This window comes from Mytilus californianus, unplaced genomic scaffold (genome assembly GCF_021869535.1).
Source record: "Mytilus californianus isolate M0D057914Y unplaced genomic scaffold, xbMytCali1.0.p SCAF_7, whole genome shotgun sequence".
NCBI lineage: Eukaryota > Metazoa > Mollusca > Bivalvia > Mytilida > Mytilidae > Mytilus > Mytilus californianus.
Window position 1 is genome coordinate 105708235 of NW_026262723.1, and position 20860 is coordinate 105729094.

Genomic DNA, 20860 nt, shown 5'->3' on the forward strand with positions numbered 1-20860 from the left:
TGAAAACTGGCCAATTTCTGAGTGTTTTAGAGCTGCACACATTTATCGACAAAAAAGACCTTATTGCAAATAACTTGTTTCACTTGAATATTTAGTGGGTTTTTTTTTTATTTAATTTGGATTAATCTTATTTTTAAAGTTTGGTATTTCCGAATTTGAAAGAAGTGTCCAACAAGATTTTGCTTTATGAAGATATTCTATAAAATTTTTAAATGTTGCTAGGTTTTGTTGAATTAAGGCCAACTTTCTGACCGAAAAATATAGTGCAACCATCTTAGTTAAATATATTGTTAAACGTATAAAGCATTAGGTTGTGTAATCTTTTTCAAGTTGAATATATGCTTGACAACAATAATGTGTCATAATAGTCTCAGATGTATGCAAGCTACAAATTCTTAAACACTGACTTGTCAGTTTTCTTTCATGATATTAAAAATATTTCAGGTGTGGTAGCTTTATTGGAACCTCCAGATGTTGAAGTCATCAATACAACAGTGGTAGGAGCTGAAGATTTTGGTCAAGCTGTCACCCCTACTGATTCTAAACGTGGTACAGACCCTGACACTATTGGCTTCTCATTTTCCCTGAGTGAAGATGAAGCAGTAACAAGATATGGTAAACAGTTATTGTACATATAAAATAACATTGATGATTTTATACTGAGTCTGCTGCAGTTATTCTGTTTGTAAAAAGACTTATAAAATGACATAATGAATATGCGTTAAATATTTGCTACTGGACATTAAACAGCATTATCGTTACTGATAAAATTTACTATATAAATTGTTTAAAAAATAATGATTTGCCTGTTGAAAGGAAATAAAATATAATTAAAACACTGATGAAAAGTCGTCATTAATATGCATGAAATATTTTCCACTGGATATTAGGCTACAATTGCATAATCAATACTTTGCACAGAAAATTTTATAGTTATCATTATGGTTTGCATGTGGAAAGAAAATGTATAAAAAAAAGTATACTGTAAATGTAGTTTAAGCATTTGTTAGGATTTTTTTTGTGATTTAAATGAATTAACTTTCAATGAGGGGATTAAATTTGTGCATTGTATGTAAGTTTGCCATACATACCAATAGTATTGCTATGTACAGACTTTTAATGCAGGGATATATTTTCATGCATTTTATTGTGATCTTGAAATAAGCAAAAATAAACTTGATACTAAAATTTCAACGTTTTTAGTAGAACCCTGATGAATATGGTTTCATGGTTTAAAAATTGATAAGTGCGGGTTAGTTTTATCTGCAAATAAACTTTACGGAATGCTTTACTTCAAACAGAAATTCAACTTTTTATACGCCCGTCAAAATTTTGACGGGACGTATTATGGTATACAAATTATGTCGTCTGTCTGTCTGGCGTAAACATGTCACACAGTAACTTGAGAACGACTTATCCAAATTTCATGAAACTTAACATAGTTGTTTCTTATGATGGTCAAACGATCTGTATACTTTTTGGTGAAAATAAGATTAAAACTTTTTGAGTTACGGGACTTAGTAACTAAAACAGGTGTGTGTTTTTTTTCACATGTCGCGCCATATCTCAAAAACAATTTATGATTATTGCTTAAAACTTTACACACTTCTTAGTTATATTAATCTTAAGATCTGTATACTTTTTGGTGATGATTCAAAATTTTATTTTTGAGTTATTGAGTATTTTGTAAAAAAAGGGGGAGGGGTTTTTCACATGTCTCGACGTATCTCAAAAACAATTTATGATTATTGCTTAAAATTTTACACACTTCTTAGTTATAATAATCTAAAGATCTGTATACTTTTTGGTTTTGATTCAAAATTTTAATTTAAGAGATATTGATTTTTTTTTTTTTTTAAAAGGGGGGTTTTCATATGTCGCGCCATATCTCAAAAACGATTTATGATTATTGCTTAAAATTTTACACACTTCTTAGTTATATTAATCTAAAGATCTGTATACTGTTTGGTTTTGATTCAAAATTTTATTTTAGAGATATTGAGTTTTTTATAAAAAAAGGGGGGTTTTCGAATGTCCAGCCGTATGTAAGAAACAATTTATGACTATTGCATAAAAATTCACACACAAGCTGACGGGTGTATCATGCGCTCATGGCGCAGCTGTTTATTCTTTTTATATTGGGATAGCTACCTTCAATAGTTAATTGAGTAAAAAAAAAGATGCAATCAATATTTTTGTATTATAGATATCTGTTTGGGATCATCCAAGATAAATGATGATATTTTCCCTTGTACCTACATCAGTGTTAACATGTCTGGTACAGTTTTGATAAAGAATGGCTCCATCTATATGAATGAGTACAAATTATATGATTTGCATGAGCTGAGAAAAGACCAGAGTAGTTCTTCCTCTAATACATTCCACATGGAGCCAGGGAGAACTCTGTTTATAACACTGAGAGCTTGTAATGATGCTTACCTATGTAGTAATAAATCCTTGGGAACCGTAACCATGATGGATGATAAAGCTGTGATGAAGACATCAGTGGGAGGTGAAGCTCTGGAGGTGGAGTATGATATGTCAGCTAACAGGAGGAAGAGGAGGAGTTTAGGGGATGTACTTATTATAATAACACCTGATGGCGAGTATTTTACCCAAAATCACTTTAATGATACACAAAAAAAACATCTGATATGATTATTTTGATTGATGAGTAGGACACATAGTTTTGGTGAGTACTGGGATAATCTACACAGCACCTACATGTTAAATAGGGGGTATTTAAAGTAAATTGTTTATCATATGTTGGTTAGTAAAATGATACAGAAGACACCAAGGGGACATTCAAAACTTTTAAGTCGAGAGAAACTGACAATGCCATGGCAATAAAAAAAAAGATGATGAAAAGACAAACAATATAAAAATAAGAAGACAACCTGCTACCAGAGACCATATGACGTAGAAGTTAAGAACTATAGATAACCCTATGGCTTTCAACATTGAGTATATCCAATACCTCATAGTAAGCTATAGAAGGCCCCAAAATGACAAATGTAAAACAATTCAAACGAGAAAACTAATGGCCTGATTTATGTACAAAACAATAAACCAAAAACAAATATGATACATAGCAACAAATGACAACCACTGAATTACAAGTTTACAAAACACAACATCAAAAACTAAAGACTAAACAACAGGAAGCCTACAAAAAACTGGGGTGTTATCAAGCAGGCTAATCATATACAACAACTGATGGTGAGAATTGAAATCAGGTTGTTCATTATGCAACCTGATGGTAAGTATTTGGGCAAGTAATCAGGCATATTTAACCATTAGATATAATACAGATTTAACTGTTTTTTGGTATTTTTCAGGACTTGCCTCAGGACAGAGTATATTGATGGAACCGTTAGATCGTTCTGATTTAACAGCTGTTTATGATTCAGTATCTTCAACACAGTTCCAACCCTATATAGTAAATCCTAATGATACCATGGATTTAGTAGACAGACTTCTTTATAGAAGGTGAGTAAAACCCTATATAGTAAATCCTAATGATACCATGGATTTAGTAGACAGACTTCTTTATAGAAGGTGAGTAAAACCCTATATAGTAAATCCTAATGATACCATAGATTTAGTAGACAGACTTCTTTATAGAAGGTGAGTAGTACGTGGTTCCAACCCTATATAGTAAATCCTAATGATACCATGGATTTAGTAGACAGACTTCTTTATAGAAGGTGAGTAGATGACATGTTTTGTGCAGTATTAGTCTACTTGACTGGTTCAGGTCTGTTATTGATCATTGACATATGATCTTTGACCAATGAATCATAGAATATTTGGACACATTGGATGTTGTCTTGGTATCAATAACACTTTCTTCAGTTAATTAGTTTTATGCTCTGATCAAACAAAACTACATATACCATGTAAAACAAATAGTAAATGAGTTTAAAATGTATATATTATATCTTAAGCAATGGATAATCCAAAACAAATTGAAAGCTCTTAATTGTACCTAGTCTAGACCCTTGTGGATAAATTCTTCAGAGAATTCAGCAAATTCACAACCAAATTCATAAAGATACAGTCACAACTACTGACAAGATTTCTAACTTTGGACAGGCATATAAACATGTGATGGTATTCATAATTAAATTAACATTTAGTCACTTAATGTCCCTCGAAAAAATAATTGTGAAAAAAATATTGATTGTTAAAAATAGAACAAAAAAAGAAACAAAACAAGAGGAAAAGCACTTTATATCAGTTTAACAAAGACTAGTAAATAGCTTGATGAAAAACAAGATATGTTTTGTGGAAATGACATCTGCATACTTGTAGATAATGTCACCACACAAGTGCAAGCTATAGCTTGGTGTATGCTTCTGGTAAAAAAATGTGAACGATTTCTAAACTTAAGTGGTAAATGGGACACATAAAAGTTTGAAACTGATTTTCACCTTGTTTCATTGATTTTAAGATATAATTCTATACATATATACACTACTATTGCCTTTTGTTCCAGATTATCAACTAGTATATTTTCCTTTACTCTGGTACCAATTGGACATTTACCTATGCCAGGACCAGTCAACATAACTTATTTTGATACCAGTTCAAATCGAGATCAAAGAATTATGTTAACTCACTGGAATCCAGGTATAAAAGTGATGTAGATACTGCTTCTATTCCCAGTTTTGTAGTACATGTCTCAATGTGAGATCATTTTAGGAGTAGGTTAGATAAGGGCCAAATATGGCCTTTTCATGTAAACTAAAATTTCAAATTAGGATTTAATGGCAATTATCACAAAGAAACATAGATAAAACAATGATCAAGATAGAAAATATTGGTTTTGTTGGAAAATGTATTTATTGGTGTTTTGTTTATGACATCAAATTAGCATACATTTCAATTTTCCACAAATACAATGATTATAGGCCAATTTCCATTGTTATTTTTGGACTTGAAATATATAATGGATGGGTTGACAAAAAAGATTTATTTTCATTATGATTGTTTTAATAAATGAACTTTCAATATTTAATTTGTTGAACCGTGATCTTTTTGCTTTGTATGCCTTAATGTGGTAAAAATCAAGTGGATTTTGTCAACTTTCACTATTTTTGGGATGTAAATGTCAAAGCTTTGTAAGAAATGCTAAACAATATTTGTTCTTTTTTCCATATTGGCAATCATACCATTTTCATCTTTTTGAACTTAGAATAGAAAGCACATCCACTATTGACAAATCCCTATGGTAAGATCCAATAAAATTAAATCATCTTGGCCTACTTCAGATCTAATATAGAAGAAAGTCTGCAATCATGCATTATTTAAACTCCTACATTTAAGATTTTATGTATAAACTAAAAAATTCTAAGAAAGACACCCCCCTGTAAAGTTTAAACCATGCAAACCATGTTTGAGAAGGTGTGTGAAAATAATCATATCTGTCCATAAATTAACAACTTGCAAATTCTTAGCCTGTTTATTTTTCAAAGCATTTAAAGTATATGATGACAAGTTTAGATTTCCCTTAAACAGTAGTTTGTTGAGGCTTTCTGAGATTAAAAGTTTTAAAGTAAGAGTACAATTTTCTTCGATATAGATTTATTGCAATAATAATGGGTTAATGTATGTTTACAGTGGATCAACAATGGGAGCTGACAAGTAAGACATGTGGTGACTATAATGATACTGAGACAATAAATCCTGATGGAAGTACTACTACATTGGCAAGTTTAATGATTCTTATAAAAATATGTGTTAATAGGTGCATACCACATCTTATCTATATAAGACAATATCCTAAGTTTTGCGGTTAAAGCAAAACAAGCTGTAGCTCACTTTTGTTTTATATGGAAATAGAAGAGATGATCCCCATATAGGAGTACATTATATGCTCCAAAGGGAGCACATTTTGGACACGTCAAAATATGAAGATTTTGTGCTATTTTTGGCCAATACCTCTGATATAAAATGTTTAGTTACCAAAAGTTCCCAATGTTTATGTTGAATCTTTAGACATAACAAATTTCTGGATCAGGGTAGGGTGCCAAGTTATCCGCATGAAGGGCTGCAATAAATAATGAAAATTTTGACCAAAACTGACGATACCACATAAAAATGCATATATAAGTGGTCATAACTTCTAATTTATAATGTGATACAGTAAAACCTGGGTAAACCAGACCCTGAATAAACCGATTTCCTCTCCATTCTGGCCGAAAATTTAAGTCTTATATTTTTCCCTTCAAAGTCTTTGTAAACCGGACCCTGTGTATTCCGAATTCCAGTTATTCCGGTTCTAGTTATGCAGTCCCAATACTCTTAAGTACATTAATTATTACCTGTCAAAACCGGTTTGTATAATTAATTAGGGCCCCGCCGAATGGCGGACGCCCTATAGTGATCAATCTGTCTGTCCATCTGTCATACCATCCGTCCGTCCGTAACGAATTGTGTCCACTCTATATCTAGAGAACTGTTATGATTTCAAAGTTTATACTTGATATGTATATTAACCAACACCAGAGGGTGTGTCATAATGTATGTACAAATTCCTAAGTCGAAGGTCAAGGTCAAAAACTTTGGTTTCAGTTGACAACCCCATGTCCTATGGTAAAGATCGTGTCCGCTCTATATCTTGAGAACCGTTATGATTTCAAAGTTTTTACTTGACAGGTATATAAACCAACACCAGAGGGTGTGTCAAAATGTATGTACAACTTCCAAGGTCAAAGGTAAAGGTCAAAAACTTTGGTTTCTGTTGACAATCCCATGTCCTATGGTAAAGATCGTGTCCCCTCTATATCTTGAGAACCGTTATGATTTCAAAGTTTATACTTGACATGTATATTAACCAACACCAGAGGGTGTGTCATAATGTATGTACAACTTTCTAAGTCAAAGGTCAAGGTAAAAAACTTTGGTTTCAGTTGACAACCCCATGTCCTATGGTAAAGATCGTGTCCGCTCTATATCTTGAGAACCGTTATGATTTCAAAGTTTATACTTGACATGTATATTAACCAACACCAGAGGGTGTGTCATAATTTATGTACAACTTCCAAGGTTAAAGTTCAAGGTCAAAAACTTTGGTTTCAGTTGACAACCCCATGTCCTATGGTAATGATACAAATTTTTTAACACACATTATTCACAGCTGGGCCCTCAGAGATGGCTCCCATCTCAATGATATCTAGTTTGAAATGATAACAGTATTGATTTACATGCAATCAAAACAAAATTGTTTACACAAGAGGGTTGTTAAGGATAATCAATTAGCAAGGTGTCTAACCGTGTAATTAAGTTGTGAGCTGTTTTTAATGAAACCCTATTAAGTTTTCATTAAAATAAACTAAAAGAAATGCTGTGTTCCCTGTTGTGAACCCCAAAACCGATGACCTTGATGGTGGAGAAGACCCAGATGATGACAGTTCATTGTCGAGTTTATGGGTATGGTACTTTGTACGACAATGTTTCGATCATGATGAAATTTCGTTTGATAAGATTCTGTTTTTTATCGGCTATACCAACATAGGAAATGAAAGATGGAGGTAAAAGAAACTCATTGAACAATTCAAACAACGAGAGAATATTGATGCAAATGAAAGTGAGACTGATGCTACCGATGCCCATTGGCATAGGAGGATAAAAAAAACGTTATAACATTTTTTTTAATTCGGGGGACAACCGATTTCTGAAATTTCTAAAGCCAGTAAATACGATGACTGAAGACACGATCATGCGTAGTAAAATGGTGAAAAGGAAGGGAAAATTGTAATGTTCATGTCAAAATATTTTCACATCAAAAAATAAGTTTTGATAAATAGATTATTACGGCAATTAAAAAATTTGTTTATTAGTTTACAGTTTACAATGAGACAGAACTTTAATTGCAAAATATTTGACGTCACAAGTCAATAACTTTCTGTCAATACGGAAACCTGAATAAACCAACCCACTGTCCACTGTTATTGTGCTGAAATTGATTTTTATTTTTTTAAAGGATTTTTAGTTAAAAATGAGAAAAATAATACAAATTTTATTTATTATTATTTTATCTAAGAATGCTTTTGTCTAAATAGGTTTGTAGTACCTGGAAGTCCAAAGAAGAAAATTCTACAATAAGTCGCAAGAAAAGATCTACTTCACAGCTTGAGTATTTGTCACAAGAGACACAGTTCTCTCTGTCTGTAGTGTCTACTACTATAATCAATACACCACCAAGATTGGTTAGTCCTGAGAATGTAACTATGGAGGAAGATTCAGGTAAGATTCAGCATAACTTTCATAAGAGACCTAATTATACCCTTAGCAAACAAAATTTGAGTATTTGGGAGTATATAGGAATCTCCTTGATCGTCTGTCCTTCCATCTGGTCACATTGACCCCTATAATAGTAAAACCTAGTCTGATTTGTGTCCTGTGCATAGCTTTTGTACCGTAGAACATAGGTTGACCAAACTTGGTATGCTGATACATCATGGGATGGGTTGTCATATAGCAATTAGGTCACTCTGACTTTAACTTTGACAGTAAAACATTGAGTGCATAACTTTTGTACAGTAACACTTAGATTGACAAAACTTTGAATGCTGCAACATCATACTGACCTTGATTTTTACCTTGACCCTATGATAGTAAAACATTATCTGACTTCTGTAGGGTGCATAACTGATGTAAAATAGCATTTAGATTGACAAACTTTCTATGCAGAAGCATCATGGGAGCGAGATGTGTCAAATACCAAAGTCAGATCACCTTGACCTTGACCCCTATGATAGTTATTTGTGTTGGGGCATAACTGTTCTTTGGAGAACTTATGTTGACCAAAGTAAGTAAAACTAAGTGTGCAGATGCATTATGGGAAGATGATTTGTCAGTAAGATAAGGTCATATTGGCTTTGACCTTTGACCCCAAATAGTTGATTGACATCTATCATTGATATGGCTGAAAGCCAAATATCTAAAAATGTCATCGTCTCATACTAAATTTTACAGCAGCAACTAAAATGCATGTACAGGGGTTATTAGTCCCACTATGCGGGCAACTCTAGTTTTCTCTGTCTGTACTGTCTATATTTCTATCTACAATCCACCACCAAGATTAACTACTCCTGAGACTGCAACTATGGAGGAAAATAAGAATAAGATTAGCATACCTATTCATCATCAGAGACAGTTTTTTTCTGTTTGTAATGTCTGTTTCTACAAAGTCTTTGGATTCTTATGTTTAGCAAAAAAGATTCCACAGAAAATAGAACCTTAATTGTTTGCTATCTGTTAAATTACTTTTGACAATTCTTGATATAATATGCAAAGAAAACCTTCATGTTAAAAATAAGGTATTTCACTAATTGTTATTGGTTTATTTCCTTCATTAAGGGCCCACAGAACAGTAGTATGGGTAGATAATTTTTTAATCAATTACTTTGTTCTATTGATGGAATTTAATAGGCTTTCAGAATCTGCATATAATAAGCATTCAAAATTTTCAATTGAAAAATTACTTAATATGAAGTAATATATATATGCTCTGACATTACAATACTCTATTTGATTTACCTAATATATTTAACTGGATCCAGTTTAAAATGTTTTTGCAAAATCTGTCAACATAACTAGATCATTACAATGTAAAAATACATTCTTCTTAAAACAGCACTGTCTACATTTCAGGAACTCTTCAGTATTTACTAGAGGCTACAGATGATGAAGACGATACCATATTGTTTTATTTAGAAGATTCTACCTATATCATGGGTACTCCAAGTCTAACTACTGATGGAATGTAAGTTCAAGTTTTTAAAGGGATATATTTACACAGAAGACAATATACCAATTGTGTGATGATAATTCAGAAATAATTGATACAAATGTTCAGTCCACTGATGGTCATCAAACTACTATAAATATCGATATTAAAAAATCTTTTTTTATATGTTTTTGGGTTGCTGTCCCAGTGACAAATCAAAAAAAAAAAAAATTTGTAATTTAAATTTCAACACCCTGAAAACCCCTACATGAGTCTTTACAAATTTCAAATGCTGATGCTGGTTCTACAGGTAGAAATTCACAAATGTGTTTGTCTATTTATTGTTATAATGATGGCTGTTTCCTATTTATCATTGATAATTTTATTGACTATATATATGATAAAGTGCAGTATTCTAGCTAGCCCAAATTAGATGGGTACAGCACCCCTCAGCCCTCATAGTCCTGTTATATGTATTGTGCTTTCTGAAGGAAAATATACACTTTTTATTGCCCAAAAATTAATATTATCTACTGGAAAAAGGTTTATATAGCTGAAATACATTACATTGATCAATTATTTCAATGCTATATACCTATAAACATGATCATCATCTTGAAGATGTACCCCTCTGACATTAAATCCAAGCTAGAACACTGTATAATACTTAATATAACCAAAGATACTTTTTTCAGGCTGTTGTATACCCCATGTACAGACTGTGCAGGAATAGAATACATACACATACTCCTAACAGAACATCAGACAGATATCCCAGCAGCCAGTTCTAATGTTACAATAACAATCCATGTCATTAGTCAGAATGATCACCCTGTGGTTTTCCTTACTCAGTATGGTAGCTCTATATTGTTGGAGGACACTAGTGAACCAGTTGTGGTAAGTTCTAATGTCACAATAACAATCCATGTCATCAGTAAGAATGATCACCCGGTTGTTTTCCTTACTCAGTATGGTAGCTCTATATTGTTAGAGGACACTAGTGAACCAGTTGTGGTAAGTTCTAATGTCACAATAACAATCCATGTCATCAGTAAGAATGATCACCCGGTTGTTTTCCTTACTCAGTATGGTAGCTCTATATTGTTAGAGGACACTAGTGAACCAGTTGTGGTAAGTTCTAATGTCACAATAACAATCCATGTCACCAGTCAACATGACCACCTTGTTGTTTTCCTTACTCAGTATGGTAGCTCTATATTGTTCAGATTTTACAAGGAACCAGTCATGGTAAGTAATTCAGATTTTGATGCAGTAAAGACTTTAGTATTTACAGAACATATCAGATGGCAAGATATTCAAGATCTTTTGACCTCATATCTCATTTGGAACAGTTCTTTTAAATTAAAATACACAGAGTGTAAACAAATGAAAGAAAGAGGAGGAAAGACTAAAATTTAGTTGGCATCAGGCTATGAAACAGTGTAACAAAATTTTCAAGAACAGTGATACTTGTCTAAGATTCAATCATTCAATAACCCTTGAACTGTTTTTTGTCGAGCCTGCGACTTTTGTCGCAGAAAGCTCGACATAGGGATAGTGATCCGGCGGCGGCAGCGGCGGCGGCGTTAGCTAACTTCTTAAAAGCTTTATATTTTAGAAGGTGGAAGACCTGGATGCTTCATACTTTGTATATGGATGCCTCATGTTACGAAGTTTCCGTCAGTCACATGTCCAATGTCCTTGACCTCATTTTCATGGTTCAGTGACTACTTGAAAAAAAAGTTAACATTTTTTGTAATGTTAAATTCTCTCTTATTATAAGTAGTAAGATAACTATATTTGGTATGTGCGTACCTTGCAAGGTCCTCATGCCCGTCAGACAGTTTTCACTTGACCTCGACCTCATTTCATGGATCAGTGAACAAGGTTAAGTTTTGGTGGTCAAGTCCATATCTCAGATACTATAAGCAATAGGTCAAGTATATTCCGTGTATGGAAGGACTGTAAGGTGTACATGTCCAACTGGCAGGTGTCATCTGACCTTGACCTCATTTTCATGGTTCAGTGGTTATAGTTAAGGTTTTGTGTTTTGGTCTGTTTTTCTTATACCGATGCAATAGGTCTACTATAATTGGTGTATGGAATGATTGTAAGGTGTACATGTCTAGCTGGCAGGTGTCATTTGACCTTGACCTCATTTTCATGGTTCAGTGGTCAAAGTTAAGATTTTGAGTTTTGGTCTTTTTTTCTAATACTATATGCAATAGGTCAACTATATTTGGTGTATGGAAATATTTTATGATCTATATGTCAGTCGCGCAGGTTTTATTTGACCTTGACCTCATTTTCACAGTTCATTGCTCAGTGCTAAGTTTTTGTGTTTTGGTCTGTTTTTCTTAAACTATAAGCAGTAGGTCAACTATATTTGTTGTATGGAAGAATTGTTAGCTGTACATGCCTGCCTGGCATGGTTCATCTGACCTTGACCTCATTTCCATAGTTCATTGGTCAATGTTTAGTTTTCTTGGTTAATGTTAAGTTTATGTGACAGTTGTAATAAAGCTTTATGTTTAGAACTATCAACATAATATCAGTGATTAGTAAAGAAGGCGAGACATTTCAGCGTGTGCACTCTTGTTTTTTTCATTACACTCATATAAAATCACATTATTGTAGGTATACCTAGAACAGAAAACCAATTACACAGAACACCTCTGGTCTGACCTGTTCACAGCTGTGTTTGGGGCATATGATATTGATGTACAAGATAATTTAACTTTGATGGTATCACAACTTGAGCATGGAAATATTACAGTTTCTAAACAACAGTTGATCCTTCCTGATGTTGGACCATGCCCTCATGATCCATTGGTAAGTTTTGTAACATTGAAATATTTTATTAGGCCATAGTAAGTTAATAATTGTATGTTCTTCCTTCGCTTATATTTTGAATGCCCATATTATTACCCTACTTAGGAAACTCTGCATGCAAACATTTGTCAATCTTATTATCACAAATTATTTTATGCTCTCTTGAGGTAGTATAACATATCCTCTCCTTGTGTTGTTGGGTTTCTGTCTCATTAACATATACCCAACATCACCTTTTATTCATCCTTATGTATCAGTTATACGATGTTTGTTACTGTATAACTCATTGTTATACTTCTCAAAACACCATTGTGTGCTGAGATTATGTTTTAATATTATGCATTCAGTCCACAGGTTTCAGATGGTTTTTTTTTCAATTTTTTGTTGTCAAGTCTTCTTATTTATATCTTTAAAGTGCCTTTTGGTGATATTAATGTTAGTTACGGTCATACTGCAATTAAAAACGACAGTATTTGTAGGAGTCTTAAATCATTTTCACAGAAGTGTTTTGTCTTTGTACACTTTTGTGTATTTTATTTTGATGTATAATTTTCAACTTTCATGCTGAATCAAATTTGATACATGTGGTTAAAATGGAGTTCCATCTTTGTAGTTATAGGATCTTTTGCTATTTTTTCACATGTACACTTTAATGCATTGATATAAATATAACTTACCACTAAGTGAATTAAACACAGACAACAGATATTTCAAACTGAACTCGTCTTCTCATGGAAAAAAAAGAATGACAAACAACTGACGAAGAAAATGTCTATCACCAACACTTATGTTCCATTTCAGATTAATAGTTTACCCTGTGGGAATTTCACTCAAACATTACCATACAATGTAACAGATATGTCATGGATCTATATCACAGTGACCTATATTCAACCTGACAATTACTATGGTTATGATTATATAAAGCTGTATGTGATGGACGATAGGAACAGCTCATCTGAAGTGGTTACCATACAGGTTGCTATTATGGAATCACCCTGTCAAAACAAAGGAGTGTGTCAAGGTAAAAATCAAAGTTTTAACCTGTTGATAGTTTGAACTATGGTGTTGATAAAAGCACATTGTGCAGTATTTATATTATTTATATATGTTGAATAATTGTGTAAACTGGTAAGAGATACTGCAGTGACACATAGGGATTTTTTTTTATTTTGTGCACAGCATCGTCATGGACCGTAAATTTGTCTTTTATCCATGTCACACTTGGTTAATCCTTGAAAACAGCTATGTATGATTTTGGGGTTTTCCTATACTGAAACATAGACTCTGGCCTATCAATTAATTTGTCAAATTCAACAGGAAAAATACTCCTTTAGTCTATGAGATTTGATAGTAAGAAGAATTTTACCTATAATATTCTTGAAAAAAAGTTTTATTACTACTGTTTTAATCAAGAGAAAAATATATCATGTGCAAAGAGTCAAATATTGGTTGCTTTTTGAATAAAGTCAGAGTACTGACAAAATGGCTTTTCTAAATAAAATGATTTCTGAAATTCTGTTTTTAGGAATAATTGGGCTTATCAATATGAACAAATTTGACACAGTTTTGGCAGGAATCCTCTTAAATTGAAAAGAAAGGATATGGGGGTATCCATAACACAAAATCAGTTTATTCACAGCTAAAAACACAAAAAGCAAAGGAACAGCACTTTTATTGATAAGATTGTTCCAATTCACATACATATGGAATGAAACTGCCACGTTCAATTGTAATAAATTCTTTTTCAGCAAAAAACACCAGTAACTACCCTTGTGAAGATACTCACAGAGCTGAGAGTTTTGATCTCTATTATAACTGTGAATGTCCACAAGAGTTTACTGGACTACATTGTGAAGAGGATGTGAATGAATGCCTAAGCAAACCTTGTCCAGATTCTTACACCTGCACTAACAAGTATGGTGGATATGATTGTTCTTGTCCTGACTGTGGATTGGCTACATGGGCTAAAGCTGTGATTGGTCTTTCTGTAGTGATTATAGTCATCATTGCTATCATAGTGATTGTATACTGCAGGATAAAAACTAGGTATATTTTTTGTATTTCTAAAGCTAAAACAGGTAACTTGGGGTCTACCCACATTCATGAATGAAAAATGCATGAATATGTCAAATCAAATGTTATTTACTGAGAGTTATAATTACATGTAGTAAAGGACAAATAAATGCTTTTTTTTGTTTGAATATTCAAAAATTATAAACATTCAAAGTCTTAGTTAATACAACTTTTGATCATAGCTGATTTCTATAACTTCAAGGTTTTTAAAGTGTTAAGCATTTTGCAGCGATCAAGATGTTATTATCATGTATGTTAGTAAGAAAGACAATCCAAAAAGAACTTCTTTAGAGTTTATAAATATAAAGAACCATTGCATCACATTGTCTACATAACCTTAACTATGCATAGTTACTTGAGAATTCTAAGATGTAAATAAATAGTTTTAATAGTCTTTGTACTCATTGAAAGTAAGGTAACAGCTTTTCTTTACTCAATTTATCAACAAATACAAACAAAAATAGATGTAACAAAGACCTCAAACAAAAATGGATGTAAAAAAGACCTTATTAAAGTACATGCATTTAAGATTACTGAAGTTATTGTTTGAAAATGTAATTATATAAATAGTACACATAAAATAATATTGTTCAGACAATACTAAAGCCCTTCAATTTGTTACTAGACAAATCAAATCTTATTTATTTAGTAAGAATGAAACAGAAACACTTTTATAACATTTCATTGGAAGTTTTTTTTTCAGCTACAAAAATAAATGGGTCCATCCTACAGGAATTATTACGGACACAGGTAGGTGTTATAAGTTAAACATTGACACCTAATAAAAAAGGTTAAACACAAGAGTGAACGAACGCATGGTAACAACAACACTAGAGAGACTGCTGCAGAAAATTTATTGAATGTATTTATTAACATGTCAATCATTCAATAAATTTTCTGCAGCAGTCTCTCTAGTGTTGTTGTTACAAAACTTTCTACATAATAAAAAAGATAATTTATTGTCTTAAAGGGCAATTATGTTTTGTTTACAGCAAAACAAACTGAATTTTTAAAGAGTGTGAGTATTCTAGTTAAAGGATAAGGCTCACCGAGGTTTTAAATTGGCCATAAGATTTATTTTTTTTAATACAGCTAAAGTGTTTCAAATTTCACATAGAAATAGTTGTGATATTACTATTAAAACAAAATGGTTTATTTTTGGCACATCACATTATTTATTATGAAACTATGACCCCCTTTGTTATGCATTATCAGTGTTTTTACACCAGTTTGTTTCCAATTTTCTCATATTTTATAATAGTATTAGCAGAATACCTGGATGGTGATAGTTTCCTCATTGATGGTATAATTTATTTGCACCTGGCGGTATGGGTGAAATGGGTTTTGACTTAATTGTAAACAACAAGATTTGAATGTCTATTTTTATCGCTTTTGACAAAAAATTTGGGGAGTAAATGTCAAATATAGAAGAGGGTTACAACTGTACAAGGGTTCAAACCAAACAATTTATTCAGCCCACGATCACTTTCTTTTATTAACATGAAATTTTGAACCATTTTTGATAGGTACAAAAGTACCCCTTCCTATTTAGACGAAGCTACCTGCCCAGAAACAACTAATCCTCCAAACACCGGACATATACATGAAAATGAAAAATAACTTTAAACTTTTTAGTGAAAGAAACCATTTGCAACTTATCCTGAAAGAAACCATTTGCAACTTATCTTGAATATAATGATTCACATTTGATAAAAAAAAAATATAAGTAATAACTAACAACCAAAACTCTGTATCATTCAGTTGTGTACCTGATACATGTGATCGTGTGTAATTTGTAAAGACATAAAGAATGCATACATACACCTTGTGATTAAAATAGCATGTGTAAACAGTTAAGAATACGTGTATTACACAGAGAAATTGTGTGAGTTAGCAACTGTGGTCTAGGGATTCAATATAAACCTTGGGACTTTTTTGTTTAAAGAACTTTGTGGATCATAGGTTCTGTCCAAGATTTTTTTTAAAGCTTTTGAGTCTGAAAAATATAAAAAATTATCATATTTTGACAATATCTCCAAAAATTGCTGACTTTGGAGCCTATCATGTACTCTTATATAGAGAAATGTTTTAACTAGTATTTAGGCTTTTGAAATATATTTATTTAAGAACCCAATTGTGGCCTTTTTGATAATTTATGATCAAGTTGAAATTCAAGGCCGTATTTTGCCAGAAGTGAACCTTGTCCTTTGCTTGTTATGTAAAGTTTATTGAACAACCATAAAATTTAGAGATGAAAAATATTTGATTTACTTTCAGAACAACAAGTTCAATTACTATTTAAATATCTGTTTATTTGAACTTTGAAGTTAAATATGATTACAGAGATTACCAATTTATTCAATAAAACCAAAGAATGTCTTGGAGAAAATAAAGATTGTGAAAAAGTTTCTGGAGCAAGGATGAACAATAAAAAAACTTTTGGTATGCATTTTGCAGTTGGGAGATGACACACCAAAATTAAGTTATTAGTTGTGACTGCACTAAAGGGGAGGTGACTGCACATGAGGAGAGTCAATGCAGTTGGGGATAACTGTAAACAAGAATCTGAATGTTTAATGTCCAGTTGTTTTTTCTTTTGTTTTTTTGTCGCAGAAAGCTCAACATAGGGATAGTGATCCGGCGGCGGCAGCGTTAAATAACTTCTTAAAAGCTTAATATTTCAGAAGGTAGAAGACCTGGATGCTTCATACTTTGTATATAGATGCCTTATGAGATGAAGTTTCCGTCTGCCATACGTCCATTGTCCTTGACATCATTTTCATGGTTCAGTGACTACTTGAAAAAAAAGTTATTTTAGCTATGTTAATTTCTCTCTTATTATGAGTAATAGGATAACTATATTTGGTATGTGCGTACCTTGCAAGGTCCTCATACCTGTCAGACCATTTTCACTTGACCTTGACCTCATTTCATGGATCAGTGAACAAGGTTAAGTTTTCGTGGTCAAGTCCATATCTCAGATACTATAAGCAATAGGTCTACTATATTTGGTGTATGTAATGATAGTAAGGTGTACATGTCCAACTGGCAGGTGTCATCTGACCTTGACCTCATTTTCATGGTTCAGTGGTAATAGTTTAGTTTTTGTGTTTTGGTCTGTTTTTCTAATACTGAATGCAGTAGGTCAAGTATATTTGGTGTATAGAAAATATTTTACGATGTACATGTCAGTCTGGCAGGTTTTATTTGACCATGACCTCATTTTAACGATTCATTGCTTATGCTAAGTTTTTGTGTTTTGGTCTGTTTTCCTTAAACTTTAAGAAATAGGTCAACTATATTTGGTATATGGAATGATTTTAGGTGTACATGTCTGTCTGACAGGGTTCATCTGACCTTGACTTCATTTTCATGGTTCATTGGTCAATATAGAATTTCCATAGTTTGGTCTGTTTCTTTTATACTATAAGCAATAGGTCATCTATATTCTGTGTATGGAATGATTGTATTAAAGGTGTACATCTATTTCCGACTTGGTTTATCTGACCTTGACCTCATTTTCTTGGATCATAAATGTTAATGTAATACTTGTAGTAAAGCTTTATATGAAGGACTATCAACATAAAATCAATGGTCAGACTAGTAGGCGAGACATTTCAGCGTGTGCACTCTTGTTGTATAATGATGTCAAAATAATGGAAGCTAATCACAGGAATAAAAAAATTCAAAAATAGAACATTGGCCAAAAGTACACTTATAAGTATAAAAAGGAATGTTTAGTTATTTGAGAATTATTTGTATTTTGTCTGGGTTATTGTCTGCATTTACACTGTGTGTGGATTTGGAGATGCCATTAAACTTTTCCAAATGTTGGAAATGGATTTTCCAACAATGTATGAGGTATTGGGGAGCATATGTTTTGCATATTGTTTTAGTTCTCTCTAAATTTAGTAGGTATTTAATTCATACCTTTTAAATTTTGATTTTAAACTTCGCATTAAACTAAAAGCCATTTACATTAAAATGTTGCATAATGACAATACCATAGATTTGAACAACCCTTCAATAAGGGATGGTTAATACTTCAAGGGGTATGCAATGTGAAATTTGAATCAAAATTTTTCAGTAAAAGAATAATGATAGCAAGTAATTTATTTTTCCAAATGCACATTTTCAAAAACTTGAAAATATAATCATTTTGCATGATTTATTGGGGAGCGGGTAGCTTTTAAATTTACAGAGTAATCAACATTTTTCACAAAATTCCAAGTTAATTCGGATGATACGTAATCAGATATGTCTATGTAATGAAAGGATATTATATTATTTTTGATACATTAGTGCAGAGGGGGATTTAAGGGGGGGTGCCCCTGCCCCCTCTTTTGTGGGAAAAATTTGGTTGATTATATAGGGAATCACTGAAGCATAACTAAGCGGGCCCCCTCTTATGGCAGTCAGTGCCCCCCCCTTATGAAAATTTCTGTATCCGCCACTGTAGTGTATAATAATAACTTACAAAATTGAGTTTGGTTTGTCCGCAAACAAATGCAGAATTACTGCTCTTGAATTCAGAAAATTTCTGAAAATTGTACTTGCCAGCACTTTTCTTTCTTATGCATATCTTGAACTTATTTTGTTTTTTCAGTGTATAAAAAAGATGAATTACAGAATGAGTTTGCATTTTATTTCATTTGACTGACCTTTCTTTGAATTTAAGTTTGAATTGTAAATTTTTGCTCATAAAAATATTTATCAAGGTGTATGCACCATTCAAAAGTCTTTAAGAATGTTTTTAGATATCATATTTTTGTATTTTTCCATTTCACAACAAATGCATCGTGAATTCCTCAGTTGTCATATTAGCCATATTATAAACCCATGAAAAAAGTTTTTCCAGTGTATGTATCTGGTACACCTTCCCTTTCATGCAAAGTACCAATTATGTACCCTTTATAATATTATTTCCATTACTGGAATAAAACTTTTACTAGACAAAGATTTTAAAAGTCATTTCAATTTTTGGAGAGCAAACTGGATCTCTGCATCCTTGAATAAGGTCAATGTTTTTATACAAATCTGGCAAAACCATTGGATTAACAAAATATTACTACTAGTATGTCCAGATGTCATTAAGGTAGCACTACAGTCTAACAATGATTTTTTGAAGATATTTTTTTTATCACATAATTTTGAATAAAGTATTACTCTGCACAGTTTGTAAAAATCCCAAAGTCATTATCATATCACAACAGGGAGTAAATTGATAATGAACTTATGTAAATAAAAGCACATGTAATTAATCTAAATATATAGGCATTTGGGAGGGGCTAATATGTCAATCATCTGTTGATGATGTACCAGTGTCCAGCTGTTAATCCCTGACCACAAGATAAATATCTCATTGCATTGCAACAAAACTAATTTATAAAACATGGAAGTTTAGAACAGAGAAAAAGAAAAAGATATGAATAGGAAAAAATTTAAAGGGAAAAAATCTACCAAAATGAAAAAAAAAACTATGGAAAAGAGTATGAAAGTATCTTTGAAAGCCTCTGACTGCCTGTATAAATTTCTCGTCTTTGTTCTTCTACATTTAAAAATAATATTAGGCATTTTAACTAATTTTAAGTTTATGTGAAATTTTTTAATTCCATGAAACTCATAAATCATGTTGGACAGTCTATTTTCAAGAAGGGGATTGTCTTGATCTTTTTATGGACATGTCATTTAATGCACAATTTTAATATTTAAGCTAATTTCAGTCATCATGGTCATATTATATTTCTTTTTAAAATTCAAATGAAAATTATTCTTTATAGTGAGAATAATGATGTTAAATATTAATTATGATGCAGCTGGCCAATCCTGTTATTCTCTTATCTTAGACTGTCTGGACAGAGGCGGAGCTTTGTCTTTATTTAATTACTACATCACAGATGTTGGTCAAATCTGTGACGTCAAACTCCCGCCAAATGCCAAGTTAGTGTTATACAGTGCACACAAAATGCAAATTTTACAGCATTAGAGCATCAAAGACACAATGTGTGTGGTTCTATTGATAAAGTAATGGTGTTAGAACACTCCTGGGGTGTTCCCAGTGGAATTTTTGTATTTATGTGGCATTTATAGGGGTTCTTAAGAGGAAATTCAGTTTTAAGGTCATTTCTCAGAACAATTTTTCATGAGAATTGTAAGGAAAAAATGAAAATAGAAACTTTATGGGTACCCCTATTGGCTTGACTTTGATATATGTGA

The 20860-nt window shown here is 32.2% G+C and overlaps 1 protein-coding gene across 1 annotated transcript in view; it reads left to right on the forward strand.

Moving 5' to 3' along the window:
• Positions 1 to 20860, forward strand: part of LOC127709342 (uncharacterized) — a 101824-nt gene that overhangs the window by 72138 nt on the left and 8826 nt on the right. Inside the window, exons 61-73 of the mRNA XM_052214815.1 lie at positions 445 to 615; positions 2207 to 2602; positions 3339 to 3489; positions 4499 to 4632; positions 5623 to 5711; positions 8067 to 8250; positions 9661 to 9772; positions 10432 to 10633; positions 12374 to 12568; positions 13370 to 13592; positions 14320 to 14617; positions 15348 to 15394; positions 16988 to 17086. Of these exons, the coding sequence (XP_052070775.1) occupies positions 445 to 615; positions 2207 to 2602; positions 3339 to 3489; positions 4499 to 4632; positions 5623 to 5711; positions 8067 to 8250; positions 9661 to 9772; positions 10432 to 10633; positions 12374 to 12568; positions 13370 to 13592; positions 14320 to 14617; positions 15348 to 15394; positions 16988 to 17086 (2301 nt within the window). The remainder of the gene's footprint in view (positions 1 to 444; positions 616 to 2206; positions 2603 to 3338; positions 3490 to 4498; positions 4633 to 5622; positions 5712 to 8066; positions 8251 to 9660; positions 9773 to 10431; positions 10634 to 12373; positions 12569 to 13369; positions 13593 to 14319; positions 14618 to 15347; positions 15395 to 16987; positions 17087 to 20860) is intronic.